General features: G+C 42.1%; 2 protein-coding genes across 4 annotated transcripts in view; one reads left to right on the top strand and one right to left on the bottom strand.

The window, feature by feature from the left end:
• Positions 1-2,373, top strand: part of LOC133475628 (transmembrane protein 132D) — a 29,762-nt gene extending 27,389 nt beyond the window's left edge. For both annotated transcript variants that reach the window (XM_061768744.1, XM_061768745.1), the window contains exon 9: positions 24-2,373. In XM_061768744.1, the coding sequence (XP_061624728.1) occupies positions 24-1,331 (1,308 nt within the window). In that variant the 3' untranslated portion in view covers positions 1,332-2,373. The remainder of the gene's footprint in view (positions 1-23) is intronic.
• Positions 2,370-15,929, bottom strand: part of glt1d1 (glycosyltransferase 1 domain containing 1) — an 18,115-nt gene continuing 4,555 nt past the window's right edge. Inside the window, exons 4-12 of one of the 2 annotated variants that reach the window (XM_061768763.1) lie at positions 15,622-15,673; positions 14,659-14,695; positions 13,655-13,711; positions 8,718-8,816; positions 8,190-8,239; positions 6,048-6,091; positions 5,527-5,668; positions 3,609-3,707; positions 2,370-2,876 (exon numbers count right to left, since the gene is read on the bottom strand). In XM_061768763.1, the coding sequence (XP_061624747.1) occupies positions 2,730-2,876; positions 3,609-3,707; positions 5,527-5,668; positions 6,048-6,091; positions 8,190-8,239; positions 8,718-8,816; positions 13,655-13,711; positions 14,659-14,695; positions 15,622-15,673 (727 nt within the window). In that variant the 3' untranslated portion in view covers positions 2,370-2,729. The remainder of the gene's footprint in view (positions 2,877-3,608; positions 3,708-5,526; positions 5,669-6,047; positions 6,092-8,189; positions 8,240-8,717; positions 8,817-13,654; positions 13,712-14,658; positions 14,696-15,621; positions 15,674-15,929) is intronic. The other variant, XM_061768764.1, reaches the window with a different exon arrangement.

Here is a 15,929-nt window from a genome sequence, read left to right as displayed (position 1 = left end):
TCTTTGGTTTTCTCTCCCATTAGGAAGCCACGGTCAGTGCACGGTTGCAGTTCAGTGATGGCAGCCAGACACCTCTTGACATTTATGATCCCGCCTTTTACCGTGTGACGGTGTCATCCCTGGATCAGGGCGTGGTGTCAGTGCGGGGCACCCCTCCAGCTGTGGTGGCAGAGGGAGAGGGCGAAGGGCTTCTGGTCCGGGTGGAAATGTCCATCTGCGAGGCCTGCCAGAAGTCCAAACGTAAAAGCACTGTCGCCGTGGGCAACGGCAGTCTTAAGGTCAAGTTTCAGGTGAAAAGTCGGCGACCGGACGGCAACGGCCGAGCTTCCGACGGCAGCGCCGTCAGCAAAGCCACCGAAAATAAGAACAGCGGCGGGGACTTCAGAAATGATGGGGAAGAGATGGAGAGAGACAGGAAGCAAAGGAAGCCCTCACAGGTTCCTTCATCGCGCATCACAACATCGGAGAGAGACGCCAGCACCTTGGCGAAGACCACTATCAAATCTACTGAATGGACGTTCGGGACCAGCGGCAGCCTCGGGGGCGTGGGGAAACCGAGCACTTTGGGAAGCAGTCCCACCAGCACGATCGGCGTCAGCATGAAGAGCAGCCCCGGTGACGCCGGTAAAGCATTGGACGTGGACAGTGTTCACTACGCAAGTACTGCGAAGGCTCCCGGTAACCTGGTCAACTTCAATAATTTTCCCACTAAAATTGTTGTGCCCGGACAAGAGTCTGTGGAGGTCGAGATCAGCGGTGAGGAAGATATGTTGACGAACAGACCCCTTTCCGACTTAGAGATTGGCATGTATGCTCTTTTGGGGGTCTTTTGCTTGGCCATCATGGTATTTCTCGTAAATTGTATATCCTATGTTGTTAAGTTCAGACATAAGAAGTCTCAGTCGCACGGCCAGGAGCCCACAGGTCACAGGCATGACTGGGTGTGGCTCGGTACGGACGCTGAACTAGTGATGACCGTCCCGGGAAGTCCTGTTCAACAAGACTCGCAGACTATGACCACTGTGATAGACATTGGGCCTGATAAAACTACTTCGCTGTCCAGAAGGCCCAGTTGCTTGGCATCAGTCACAGACTCTCCTGTTAGCTGTGCGGGTTCATTCAGGAGCAAACCGATGCCCACAGAGTCCCTGCACTCGCCGACCAGCAAGAGGAAGCGAGTCCGCTTCACCACCTTCTCCACACTGGAGCGTCAGCATTCGCCGCATCTCCCGCTAAGGCAGAATGGACACGGCATCCACTGGGTCGGGAAGGAAGACACTTGTGAGGAGGGACCCCGACTGCCCGTTGCACAATCTCGGGACGGCTCGTAATAGGGAGTCTGATCAGATCTCACGTTGCAGAAAATGTGGCTTTGATCGCCTCAATGCCTTTGTTGACTCAGTGTCACAAAAATGGGAGGGGGAAAAAAAACACACAACCTTTTCATTACCTGTCAAGGCCTTTTAGATGCATTCTATAATACTGTTAACACTGAAGAAATGAGCCCGATGTCCTACTTTACACAAAGATAAAGCCACCAAATGCTATGCTGCATGTGGATATCCAATTCTTCAAATGTTTGCACTTCCTGATGACCAACCTACAGGACTTACAGGAATTGAAGAGCTTTTGAAATGAAATGTTATCATACAGAAACCAACATGGGTTTTAAATCCATATGATAATCACAAGTAGCGCTTTTCTTTTAAACAGTAGCCAGTTTTTTTTCTTTCTAATTTGATATTTTATTTTAGCACACTATAAATTTGAAATGTATGAGGACTTTTTTTTTTTTTCTAACATGATTCTTACCTAAAGTAACCATTGTTTTTTTTTTTGTTTTTTTTTAGTACTGGGCCTTTTAAACAAAACAATATTAAAATGTTCAAGTGTGCATGATGGAGGTCATATTATGTGCTATGAAGTCTGTTATGTTCAAATGTGTTCCTAATGTGCAAATGTTGCCATGTATTTAATCCAGGACACGAATAGATGAGGAGAAAAAAAAAAATACAACCCAATGCAGGTCAATAACGCTGTAAACGTTTATGTCAAAAGTAAAAATGTAGATACATTAATACCTCTACAGGTCAATCAAAAATGACTTCTAACCCTTGCTAGGAACGCATTTATGGCAGTTTTAATTAAGATTTGTCGTGAAAGGCAGCTGCTTATAATATGTCTAGGTATGATTGGAATGTATATACATTTTTTTTACCTGCAATGAATAGTATGTAGCCTACTGTATGTCTAAGCAGATGTTGCCCGTGTGCTTGGTGGAAAGGAAAAAGCAAAAAGTGGTTGTGCACAGAGTGGACATAAAAAGTCAACGAGTGCTTTCAATTCAAATAAAGGCACGGAGAACGCAGTGCACCAACATTTTACTTTATTAAATCTGAAATAAATAGTACACTTTCAAATGTATAAAATACATTACTGTAGCAAACATACATTTTGCTGTTTTCTTGCCTCAGTCATCCCTTTTGGATCCAAGCGCCAATACAAAAAAATATATTTTGCTACGTTTACAGCATGTCGTTGTAAAATACAGCAGTGTTTATTCGAAATCTATATCCACCAATGAAATACTCTTAATGCATTGCCCAAATCCAGCCACATCAACAGTTGTCATTCATACGAAACGAAAGAAAAGAGCACTAAACGTACAGAAAATATTTGCGTGAGTGTGGTCACGGCCGACGTAAACAGAGGAGTTGTGAGACGTGGCCTCAGTGCAGCGTGTCCAGCAACCTCTGGTAGGTTTCTCGCTCCTGTTTCAGGCTGTGATGCTTCCCCACGTAGACTTTTCCATTCCTTATCACTCGCCGTCTCAGCTCATGATCTGACAACAGCCTCTGAGACTGACGTACAAATTCCTGGCAGGGATAAAGGCAAAATTAATCTCATTTACTGCCGAATGCCACTTGAAGGCTGCCATTGAAGTTGCCTGAAGAGGTTTTGAAAGCAGAAAGCAAAAAAATATGACAAGACGTGAGAGTAGAATGCGGATAAAAGTATTTGCATTGATAAGTCAATACTTCAAAAGGATGGAGCTATTTGTCGCCCCCAGGCTCAAATCGAGTCCAAAGTGCTTTTTCAGTTTATCCTATAATGGCTGTCACTTGCAATTTTCTTATGAAGAACGAACTCCCAACTCTGAAGACCATTAGCCACCGTCTGTTACGGAGACCTGCTGGGTGGCAGAGCGAGGATTAAAAACATGATCAATGTTTAGTGAAGGCCCCGTTACTTGGCATACGGTGCATCCACACCGCAATCCGTGGACCTAATGGCTCAGCCCATCGCGGCTCACGTGAGGTCCTAAAAGTCCTATTTCAAATTCCTCTGGTTTGTAATATTCTACTTTTCAATCCCAGTTTCGCTCTGGTGTATCTGTCGGAATGACACAAATTGCAAGTCCAGTGTGCAACGCGTTTCGCGTTGAAATGGCGAAACGCGAAGAGACTGTCAAAGATAAGGCATAAGCTTGGTTAGCAGAAAATAGTCGGTGGGGTGGCAGCAGTAGCTTTTTGGCTAAAGTCTCTGCAGTGTAAATCGAGTGAGCCTGTATTAAAGCTTAACATGCGATCCGTGCTTTTGCTGTATACCTGAGGGGAAGAGTATAGCAGACCAGTGATCTCGTGTTGTACCACAGCTTTATTTCCCGGAATGTCCCTGGCCACCACAGGTAGCCCCAGATCCATTGCCTGTGGGACGACAAAGCATTAGATTCTCGAGTCGCAGGTCATTGCAAGATTCCTCACCAGCACAATAGTGTGGTGTAACTGGCGGCTTATTTGCCTTGTTAAAACGGATGAGGATCCACGTATGGGTCAGGAGAGCAAACCTAGCAACTCCTCCACTAGCATTTCTTGTCCATTCATCCATAACAAAACACCTGGCCATTATTAAGGGGAGTAAAAATCTGCAAATGATTTGCTATTCAGGCTATGTGTAATATACAGTACAGTATGACTCATATAGAACACAGTTCCGGTCAGAAGTTGACATTCCCACATCATGGACATGAATACCGTATTAGATTTGGGCTTTAGATTATAGCTTGACATTCTTTTTCCAGGTTGCAATGATTATACAGCATACATCTTATACAAATTATACAACAGGCTCAAACATACATTGTACATACTCCACTATTTGGTTCTTTGGTCCTTCGCGAGTATTCTATCCATTTTGTGCAGTCCCACTGAAGCGACCACCACCGTGCTTGACAAGTGGTACAGTTTTCTTTGACACGTCCAAACCTACCGTACTTCTTGTCATTGTGGCCAACTGGCTCAATCTTCATCTCGTTTAGCTTGCCCGTGTCGTGCGCTGCTAATTTCAGTCAAGCTTGAAAGTGTCCCATTCAGAGCGAGGGCTTCCTTCTTCTTCTAAACCTTCTCAGAGCATGGCAATGTAATAATGTTCCGCTAATGTTTCGAAAAACATTCATGTTCAAAAACGTTTTGTTTTGGTCAGTTTAGTTCCTGTTTATCGTGTTCGGCCAATGACCTTTACGTTTGAGAATGTTGAACATTCAGTAACACCTCTGTTTTGATTTAGGTGGATTTATGTACATATTTGAGCTTGTATGTAGAATTCAGACCCTTTGTGGATTAGAGAAAAGCAAAAATGAATTCAAACTTGTGTAGCTAAATCTTGTTTGTAAAACACATTGAAAATGTATGTTGTATAATTATCCCACTGTAGAAAACGAATGGTTCAGATGCACAATATTAAGCTCCAAATTAATATGACAATCTTTCCCATGATAAGTAACTCTTCCAACAAGGATATTGGGGGGGGGAAAAAATATCTTTATTTGACGGCAATGTCATAGAAAAGCTGCAGAGGTATCAAAAATGTCATCCACAGTGAAATAAAATGTATTGCTGGTCTTTTCACACACGCTTGTTCGAGTTTGCGGCCCCATTTTGCAGTTGCCTCACGGCAGGTGTTTAAGCTTTTAGCCCGTCTGCGTAAGGAAAGTTGAAATGGTTGATCAAAATGCAAATCCGCACAGTGCACGTTAGGCATTTAAATGCAGCAGTGTCACACAAAGGTGACACATTGTCCAGGTTATACAGTGAAATAGTTTAAAGTCATCGCGTGATTGACTCGAAGCGTTATGTGAAATAATTCAATCTTTCCCACAGAATACATTTTTTAAACTGTGTGTGTGACAAAGTCTTTGTTGCAAATGTTTCCATGCATGCAATCTCGGGCTGGAGATATTGAACCATGTGACGTTTAAACAGCATACCTAATTTTTTTCGAGCTCCTTCAGAATCAAGATTCTGTGTCAGCTCATTCAGCAGGTTGTTGACACAAACGCGCTGACACAGAAATGCAACCTTAAGCCTACAACGGAGTGTCTTATGTGTGCTTAGAACAGATCATGTGGGTTTGCAAGTTTTGCTCAATCGTCCTAGCGTCAGTTTTGACGATGTATTAGATCAAATTTGATGCCGTTTCATGACATTATTTGTGTCCCAGTTAGCCATGAGGCCTTAAGACGTATACCTCCAAGATGGCTGCTGACATGCCCTCTGAAATGGAGCTGTTGACCACAGCAAAGCACCTTTTCATGGCAGCGTGGAGCTCCGGCTGGCTCCTCTCCCGGGCCAAGAAGACCCCTGCCGTTCTGCAGAAGCAGTGACAAAAGCTGAGTTCTGGTGTGACTCAGGGCTCACAAAGGCATGAATGACGGTGAGCGGCAGCGACGAGATTAGGGCAAGAAACACGGCTGCACTACTCGTGACACGAACAAGGGCACAAACTTTGTGGTGGTGAAATCCCATGGCCAAAAACTAAAAGAGAAGCCCAGACCAAGAATGGAACAATGTAAAAAAATAATAATAATTCCTGAGATTTGCATTCCGTTCACATTCCTTTAAGATGATGCGGCGGCGTCTGCTGTTTTGCTGCATTCACTTGCTAACATTTTAGGAAGAACCAACCAAGCAGATGCTTCAGCAGCCTCCCAAATCCCACGGTCTTTTATATAGTGCGCAACTGACTATGAAAATTAAACGGGCACTTACCTCCTCACAACAGCTTCGACTTGATCAGTAAGCACAGGATCGATCTGGGAGAGAGAAAGGCTTCATACGTACGACAAAATAAACAATGACACAGTTGATGACTTCTGCAGAGAGCAAATGGATCCATCCATTTCCTTTAGCGCTTATCCTCAGGCGAGTCGCGGGCCGCCGGACCCTATCCCAGCTATCTTCGGGCGGAAGGCGGGGTACACCAGCCAATCGCAGGGCACATAGAAACAAACAACCATTCGCACTCACATTCACACCTGCGGGCAATTTAGAGTCTTCAATCAACCTACCACGCGTGTATTTGGGATGGGAGAGGAAACCGGAGTGCCCGGAGAAAAGCCACGCGGGCACGGGGAGGACATGCAAACTGTGCACAGGCGGGGCCGGGGATTGAACCCCGGTCCTCAGAACTGCGAGGCAGATGTGCTAACCAGTCGGCAAGAGCAAATCATTTTCAGAAAATCCCCCCCCAGAGATTGGGGTCAGCGTAGGGTGGATGGCCAATCTGATTAATTGCAATGTGGGATTTGTGTGCATTAGCTTAACCTCAGAAAAAGTCACATATCAATTTAGGTCAAAGATGTTGACCGGTTCAGGGTGTACCCCGCCTCCCTGGGATAGGCTCCTGCAGCCCGCGACCCGCGTGAGCATAAGCGCTAAAGAAAGTGGATGGATGGATGTTGCCAAGCGAGCTTTTTCATTAAAGCACATGACATGTTTAATTCAATAGAAAAAGAAGTGTGGCAACATGTAATAATATAAACACGACATTTTAGTAACCTACTATAATCTGTGATGTGATTGTGGTTATACTGTCGTTGTGCCAGCAGGAGTCAGATCATAGTGCAACATTTTGGAAGAATGATCAAACATATTTCACTTAGATTCTGCAGTCTCCAGTGTTACTGCAACAAATACAGCAGCATGCTCAGAACAGTTTTCATACAACTGTGTAAGAGCATGTAGTTTGCGGTGCAGTGACAGATGTGTCATCAGTGACAAACTGACCTGAATTTTCCTCCTGTGGATTTGTGGCACACCACAACACCTTGGGCAAAGCATGTATCATTTGAAACAGTCACTCGTCTTTTTTTCCCCCCCCCCAGATTTCACGGTTACCTTATTAGGCCTCTTGAAAATGCTTTTTTTTTACTTAACTGTGAGAGCCAAAAAACAATTTTGGCCAAATGTGACAATCATACAAACACACATTTATTTTATTGAAATCAATTCTTTTTCAATTCTCATAGCACCAAACAAGAACGTGTCCACTGTGATTCAGGCATGTTGAGATGAATCACGCATCTCTGCTTCAATTGAATCATTTTATCAAAGAAGAACACAACGCAGAGGAGAAGACCTTGGCCATGTCTAACGTCGTGTTTTCGAGAAGCAAACATAACTTTCACTTGACACTGTGGTTTGAAATGGAGAACAGTCAAAAATACTTTACACTGATGTTATATCAAAGCAGTTCGAAAGGAGATAAAGATGCAGTGTGATATCAATGAATGAAACTGGGGAGAAAAAGAAAAGCAGCTGCTGCCTTCCGTGGATGCATTGTGCCTGTGACTTCACAATTCAGGACTCTGACATTACTGTGCTACTAGTTTTGAAAAAGTGCCTAAATATCAAATTATGGTCGATCCGTTCCCTGTTTGACATGAAGGAATAATAATATCAAGGACAGAAACAATGTGAGAAACGGGGCAACGGGTGATTTCTGTCATGTGACATGTCAGCGCTTGTGCAGCTCCAGGCTCATCCATCCGTTGCATTGAAAAAGACGCAGCGCTCTACCGTATACATGACTACTTAGGTAAGTGCTCATCTGAAATATGCAATAAGCAGATGGCCGTTTGAAACAAAAGGGAATTGAACAGGCACAATGCCTGATGACTCAGCCTGTTTGAAGACGATTTACGCTCAGTGCTGAATACAATTGCAGCTAAATAGTTAAAGCAGTATCTCTACGACTTCCAATTAGCAGCTGCCTGAAGGCCCCGGTAATGTCTCAGAGTAATAGCACCGATATGGTAATGGTCATGATACAAAGAGAACAGATACACTTGACAAATGTTGGACCAAAAAAAAAAACCACACAACTAGACATTTAAGTGTGTCTGTACTTACCCTTGGACCAATTATAACAAGCACATTCTGGGGATTCTCACTATGCCACTCTGCAAGACAAAAAACAGGCCATTTGGAGGAGGAACAATGGCACCTAAATCTTTCTGTTGTTGTGTCTCTGAAATTTGAGGCCGCTGAAATAAAATGTGATGCCTCTGGTGACATATGTAGACCGTGTGGAATCGTGTTTGATTTTGAAAAAGTGGTGGTACATCTAAAAAAAAATATGAAGAAATTAAAAAAAAAAACAATCTTGCATAAAACAGTCTCAGAAGATCCATCATGAGCAACAGACTTTTTCATTGGTGTAGAAAATGGATGAATGAATTTGATGATAGCCTACTCAACCACAGATCAAGCACCATCTTTAATTCATAATACATTCATAATTCATTGCCTTAGCTACAAGCTAGAATAGCAACAGCTTGGCAATTTAGGTGATTCTGAAAATAAGCGAACAATCAACAACAGCAATGAAACTCATTCCCTTAAAAGTTGGAGTTAAAATAATTTGAATGTATGAAGTACCTGAGAATCTCTTGACTAAATAGAGAGGGTCCTTGATTCTTCTGAGGCCGCAGATCAACAGGAAAACATGGAGACGTTCCACATGCCCACCACTTACACCTGGAAAGGGGCCAGACACACAGAACGACAGTGCTAAAATAACAAAACACTGCATAGTGAGCAGCCGAAGTACTGGCAGGTAATGAAAGCGATACATCACCCAAGGTCATGAAGAAAAGAAGACAGCGGTGACGAATGTGTTTGCGCAATTCCCTGATGAGAGTTGTAATGCTCAGCAGGGAAATTGGGAGGCGTAATCACTGTAAAAAGTCCTAACTACACAGCCACAACGTGACAGTGTCAAGAGCAGCGTCGAATTGCTGCAAAACAAGTAGCGATGTCAAATTGTTTGAGGAAAGTACCGAGTCAGCTCTTTGCCCAACGCGTCCGAGGTTGGATGCGAGCCAGAGATTATTTGCAGGAGAACAATGCCAATAACTACTGTTCACCAGCTGACCCTCAAAAGGGGTAAATTCTTATAACCCAAGCACGCAGCATGATTATTATAACACACGCACGCGTGAACACACACACACACACACAGCTGACTTACGCTACACTGCGTGTTCTTGTATTAGAAACAGTTGGTTTCACAGTCGTGTGCTGGAGGAGGCTGTCATGCAGTAACAGTTCAGAGGTTCTGCACACTATAAGAACCCTTTGCCAAGTAGTGTTTTTTTTGTCAACATTCACCATGTTTGACCTATTAGAGCTATTCAACTGTCAGAAAAACTGTTGGTCGTCGCAACACTAATTTACAAACGCAAGCGAGCTCGATAAATGGCTACCGCTCGACATTAGAAACTGATTCATATTTCCCTCGATGTTGGTAATAAGAGTATATTGTAAACACACCCACACTATGACACAACAAACACACACAGGCACATGCTAAAAGTAGCCTACCACGACATTCAGGAGAAATCCCCTGCTGCCAGTTAAGTCCAGATCAGGAGGCTGAGGCAGTGGTTTAAAGCTATTAAAAAGGATGTAAATGTGACAGCATGGAGTCGGGGCATTGACCCTGATCCTTGGAGCCTATTGTCAATGTAGCGCCGCATTCTCTTGGAAGTCCTTGCGGTGATTTTTTTGGTCATGAGAAAGCACATCGACTCAGGTTAACACCCAAATTCTAACGTCAGAACAAGGTGCATGAAAATAATGGTTAAGAGTTGGAAATGTGGTGGAGGCCTGTCAGTATGAGCAAAAACCTTGCCACAATTCATTTTCTCAAAGGGGATAAAGGGGATGTAAAAGTCGTCTAATATGCCAGTCGCACCACTTAACCCTCACCACTCTTTTGTGGAGTTCACCGAGCTCTATGAAAAATGTTTTTGGTTTGTCTGCCTTTGACTGCACAGGGGCTTTTTGTACACTACCCTGATGCTTTGAGGAGAAGATTAGATGGTGTCAGCGTATGCATGAAAGTGGTCTTTACTTGAACTGCTCGAACTAATCTCTCCCTCACGCCCCGATCATGCAAAATCGTTTGCGAGGGTTTAAATAATGACACCTTATGTCATAGCAAGAGAGACATTTTGGCACTGTAGCATTGTGGCAATAATCAAATCCAGCAGCTGTCATCAGGTAAAATACTGTATACTTTCTAGCAGACAACCTAAAGTGCGTGTCTTGGGTGTTAATTGATGCCCATTTCAACCATCATAAGAAATGTGTTTGAATATGTTCGACATGCAGACAAAAGAGCCAACCACTTATTAAAAGGACAAACAGATTCACTAATAGGTTACCAGACCAGAATCGGGATTCAGAGTGTGTGTCACGGTGCCTGACTTTTATTGTTCTAATAAATGGTTGTATTGTTAGCAGACACTAATACATAGAGCCAAAATAATAACTGTAGTTTAATTTATATGAATCAAATGCAACCAACTACATCAACAAGGTAACGTAAAGTATTTATCTTCCGTGCAGTACTTGTCAAAAACACACATGCAGTTTTTAAAACGGTGATTTTATTCATCAAGGGGAAAAAAATTAACTATTCAAAGCTTCCTTGCCTTGTGTGAAAAAGTAATTTCCCTCCTTGTTCAATCAGCAATTAACTGTGGCTATTCCCACTTTTTGGAAAGCTGAGTTCATTTGCACCGACCACACCCAAGCCTGATTACCGAGAGACCTGTTCAATCAAGAAATCACTTCAAAAGAACCTGTCTGACAAAAAGGAGTCGGCCAAAAGATCGAAAAACAGCTGCAAAAAATATATATATATGCCACAATCCAAAGAAATTCAAGAACAGATAAGACATAAAGTAATTGACATCTATCAGTCTGGAAAGGGTTACAAAAGCCATTTCTAAAGCGTTAGGATTTCAGCGAACCATGCGGAGAGCCATTAAACCTCAAATGGAGAAATTAAGGAACAGTGGTGAACCTGCCCAGGAGTGGCCAGCCTACAAAGATTACCCCGACAGAACAGCAATGAACCATCCAGGAGGCCAAAAAGGGACTCAGGACAACTTGTAAAGAACCGCATGCCTCCCTTGCCTCAGTTAAGGTCAGTGTTCATGACACAACAATAAGGAAGAGACTGGGCAAAAACGGCATCCATGGCAGAGTTTCAAGGCCAAAACCACTGCTGACCAAAAAGATCATAAAGGCTCGTCTTACTTTTCCAACAAAAAAACATCTGAATGATTTCCAAGACTTTTGGGAGAATATTATATGGACTGACAAGATGAAAGGTTAGCTTTTTGGGAGGTGTGTCTCTCTACATCTGGGGTAAATGTAACACAGCATTTCAGAAAAAGAAGATCATACCAAGTCATACACGGTGGCGGTAGTGTGATGTTCTGGGGCTGCCGTGTTACTTCAGAACCTGGACAACTTGTGATTGATGGAACCATGAATTCTGCTCTTTACGAGAACATCCTGAAGGAGAATGGTTGGCCATCAGTTGGTGACCTCAAGCTAAATCGCGCTTGGGTTCTGCAGCAAGACAATGATCCAAAACACACCAACAATCAACTTCTGAATGAATGAAATGAATGAAAAAACAAAATGAAGGATCTGAAGTGGCGTAGTCAAAGTCACGACTTTGAATCCGGTTGAAATGCGGTGGCATGACCTTCAAAAGGGCGTTCATGGTGGAAAAGCCTCCAGTGTTGCAAGGAAATGTGAGCCAGAATATCTCCACAAAGATGTGAAAGACTCATTTCCAGTTCTAGAAAAGGCTTGATTTCAGTTGTTGCTGCTATGAGTGGCCCAACCAGTTCTTAGGTTTAGGAGGCCATTACGTTTTCACACAGGGCCAGGTAGCTTTAAAAAAAATAAAAAAATTCCCCTTAATATCCTATGGATTTTTGTCAGGTTGCTTTTCTACATTTGTGGTAAACTAAAAGATCGAATGCTGGAGAATACTGGATATGTTTCGGCACTTTCATGTGGTCCAAGTTGAAAAGAGGATATCAGTAATACTGTATCTTGTAGAACTCAATCAGTCACCCAATGACAAACAATGTTGACGGTGATGTGCATCATGAGCTGGTAGATTTTAGATAATAGCAGTGAAAGAAAAATAAGTCATAATACGGTGCTTTTACTTCGTACTGAGTACGAATGGGGAAGAGACTGCAATTAGTATGACTTGCAGCAGTTGCGAAGTGTGGTGACAAATGGCCCAAGGCTGGAGCGCTATTAATCAAGCGTTCCTCTCTGTCCACAGCACTGAGTTACCAGTATGGTCCTCAGTCCAGTTGCAGAGTCCACGTTAAAGATGAAAGTAAGCATGACGTAGATTCAAAACTCTTGTATTGCAAGTCATTTCTAGCATATACTTTTACTATTACTGTTTTATGATGGCGGCACGGTGGGCGACTGGTTAGAGCGTCAGACTCACAGTTCTGAGGACCGGGGTTCAATCCCCGGCCCCGTCTGTGTGGAGTTTGCATGTTCTCCCCGTTTTCTCCGGTCACTCCGCTTTTCCCAAAAACATGCATGAATTGGAGACTCTAAATTGCCCGTAGGTGTGAATGGTTGTTTGTTTGTATGTGCCCTGCGATTGGCTGGCAACCAGTTCAGGGTGTACCCCGCCTCTCGCCCGATGATAGCTGAGATTGGCTCCAGCATGCCCGCGACCCTAGTGAGGAGAAGCGGCTCAGAAAATGGATGGATGGATGGATGTTTTATGATGAACTCTGTACCATGTGTTAATGAAAGACATCGGCAACTCAATTAATTTTCTGTCTTCGTGAAAGATCACGTGGCTTCTTTTACTTTTATTTTACACTCCACCACTGAGTCACTGAACATTTGGCAACAAGTGTTTGTTTTCTTTGTATTGTGTAAACTGTTTTAACGTTTGTACCAGCATGATTTTGTGTAGAAAAGGTAACCACATCAACTACAAAGCTTCACGTTTATTTTTTTGGTTGTATTTGAAACGGATGACTTGAAAAGAGTTGAAGGGAACGGTTGATAGACATATTTTCGACTAAGTCTGAACAAAACGTGAGAGTGGCGTCATGTTCTGTCTGAGCAATGTTATGTTTTTCCTTTCCCTGTCAGTTTTGCCGGTGTTTCGGTGAGTTTCCCCTTGGTGACGCAGGGGGGGGGGAGTTGAGCATGGAGGCGCAATTGCAATCAACTCCCAGTCTTAAGCCTCACCACCACAGCAAACTTGTGCTGGGTCATTCCTTTGTCCCTTGTGTTCACTGTGTGCATTTGCTCTCACTTCTATGTTGGACTTTCTGGTATTAGGTTCCATTGTTTTTGTTGTAAATACTCCCTGCTTTTCTTTACTTGTTAGAAGTGTTTTGTTTGTACTTTGTGACTTCTTCCTATTTGTTCGTAGTGCTTTATGTTTAGACTGTTCTTTTAGTACTTTGTCAATTACTATTTGTTTTCTTTACTTGAAATCATTCCATGCTTTGGGGTACCTGATTTCTGTAAGAATTCTGACCAGCTGAAATCCTCTGCTGCTTGCGTCTCAATACCTTTAACATACATGCAGACAAAGACCAAAATCATGAAGCAGTAAAAGTTCAGTTCAGGATTTTACTGTACATCGATTGGCCACCTTCACAAAATCGATTGGCCACCTTCACAAAATTCTAGAAAGAGGCTTTCAGTGGCAATGTGACAAGACTTCATAAAAATGACAGTCTGTCAAAATGCAACCAGATGATGGGTTGTGGAGAAATTGAGTTGTTTTGTGTGGGGAAACATTGCGGGAATGTTTTTTGTGTGATTTCTGCTCAAAACATTATTTCTCAACATATCTATTTAATTTCATCTGCTACATTGGGAAGCCCTTCTGCGAGCTGACAAGTTTCAGTTAAAACTATCCACCAATAAGCTCGTACGGGCTGAAATTCCGAGGGGTTCTCCAAGTCCAAGCGTCATTTGCCCTAAAGACTCCACATAAAAAGTGCAAATGGAACACTAGCTGTTAAAAGAGCAGTATGGACAGTAGAATAGGTCATGTACTTTATTCATCACTTGTTCTTTTCCTTTATGTATTTGTTATTTTAGAGGTTTTTGACGTGCTCATTCCATGTTTATTATTATTTTTTTTTTTTAATTGAAAATTCCACAAAGATGGCGGCCACTATTTCATTATGGAATTGTTTTAGAAGTGTAGCGTGTGTGTATATATATATATATATATATATATATATATATATATACACCTATATACATGTTTGTGTTTATGAATCTAGAAACCTATTGACAAGAAGACAAAATGAAGGCTATTGACATAAAGCTCAAAGCAGGCATCAACATCGGGAAGTTACTTGAGCTGTCTAACATTGGCGTGCTATCCAGAAGTAAGTCTGCAACTTAGCATGAGTGAAAGCATGACAGCAAAGGAAAAAAATGTAAATAAGTGAATCAGAGAATGCACACATCTGCCATGAATTTTTGTTTCTGTAGAACTTACCTTGCGGCTGGACAGAGATTTTGCTGCTCTGGGAATGCTTTGGGGTGGGGGTAGTTGCACAGGGGGGCAGATAAAATTGGGTAAAATAACACAGGTCATAGTTTTGCATTTTGCTCAGAGCAGTTGGATTATGATTTAGTACAGTAACTGCTTCATAATGCTTGTGTGAATGAAATGACAGACAAGGCAATTATCTTGTACTGTCAAAATGTTCAGACTAAATTTGCCCTTCAAAAAGATAAACTCAGGTAGTTAGAATAATTGGAATTTCTACATAAAAAATCAAGAGTAAATAGAAAGGAAATTGACTATGTGCTAACGCACTTGACCCATTTGTTTTTTTTTTTTTTTCTTTCTGTCAAGTAAAAAGTGTGACCGTGACTCTAAATGTGCGTGCGTCCTGTCAACCTACTACTCGCACTAAATGATGCACATAAAGGACGCCACAAGCCTCAATTTATTGCTGGAACATAATCGCAAAATAAAACAATGCAATATTGTTTTAATTCCAGATTGGCATGGGGTATGCGGCCTATTGTCTGTGTAGTAAAAGCCATTGTTATTTTTATTGAAGTAATCAGGCTTCTGCTGTTTGTTGATGCGCCATAAATGCAAATAAATATATAATAAAAACAGCATTTTCCTCTCACTGCTTATGTATTAAATGAGTAGTCTAAAGAGCTACATTTTATACAAATTAAAATACCATCTCTAGCATTCATTGTAGTTACATATTTATGTTAGCTGTAACTTTGTGTGAGCAGGAAAAATAATGCATACTGACAGACAGTAAACATAGCTGTGAATAATTTAGCACATGAATAGATCGCCTTTTAAGAGTGAAATAATTGTAACTGTTTGGGAAAATCAGAGACGCGTAGACCACAGAACTAGCAATGAAGCAATAACTGCACTTTAAATACAGCAGATAGTCCAATGCAATGCAAAAAAGTAAATCCTTACCAAATATAGCTCGGCTTCTTTTTTCAGTTTGTCCGTAAATGCAACCGCAAACCTGTTTTAAAAAAAATCACAATTTATAGTCACTTACCCTTGCAGATGCCATTTCAGTAAAAAAGAATTAAAAAAAAACAAATAAACTTGCCATCGATTTGCCTTAAGCAGCTGCAACAATTCCAACAGGAAATTAAATGCAAGCAACATCAACGGTAAAATAAGTCACAAAGCTAGGAAAATCTGTTCGTCATTTGAAACCCAAATTAAGTCGATGGGAAACGAGAAGCAAAAATAATGGCGATTCGCTTGCATAA

This window comes from Phyllopteryx taeniolatus, chromosome 3, assembly GCF_024500385.1.
Source record: "Phyllopteryx taeniolatus isolate TA_2022b chromosome 3, UOR_Ptae_1.2, whole genome shotgun sequence".
Classification (NCBI taxonomy): domain Eukaryota; kingdom Metazoa; phylum Chordata; class Actinopteri; order Syngnathiformes; family Syngnathidae; genus Phyllopteryx; species Phyllopteryx taeniolatus.
This window is presented reverse-complemented; position numbering and strand designations above follow the sequence as displayed.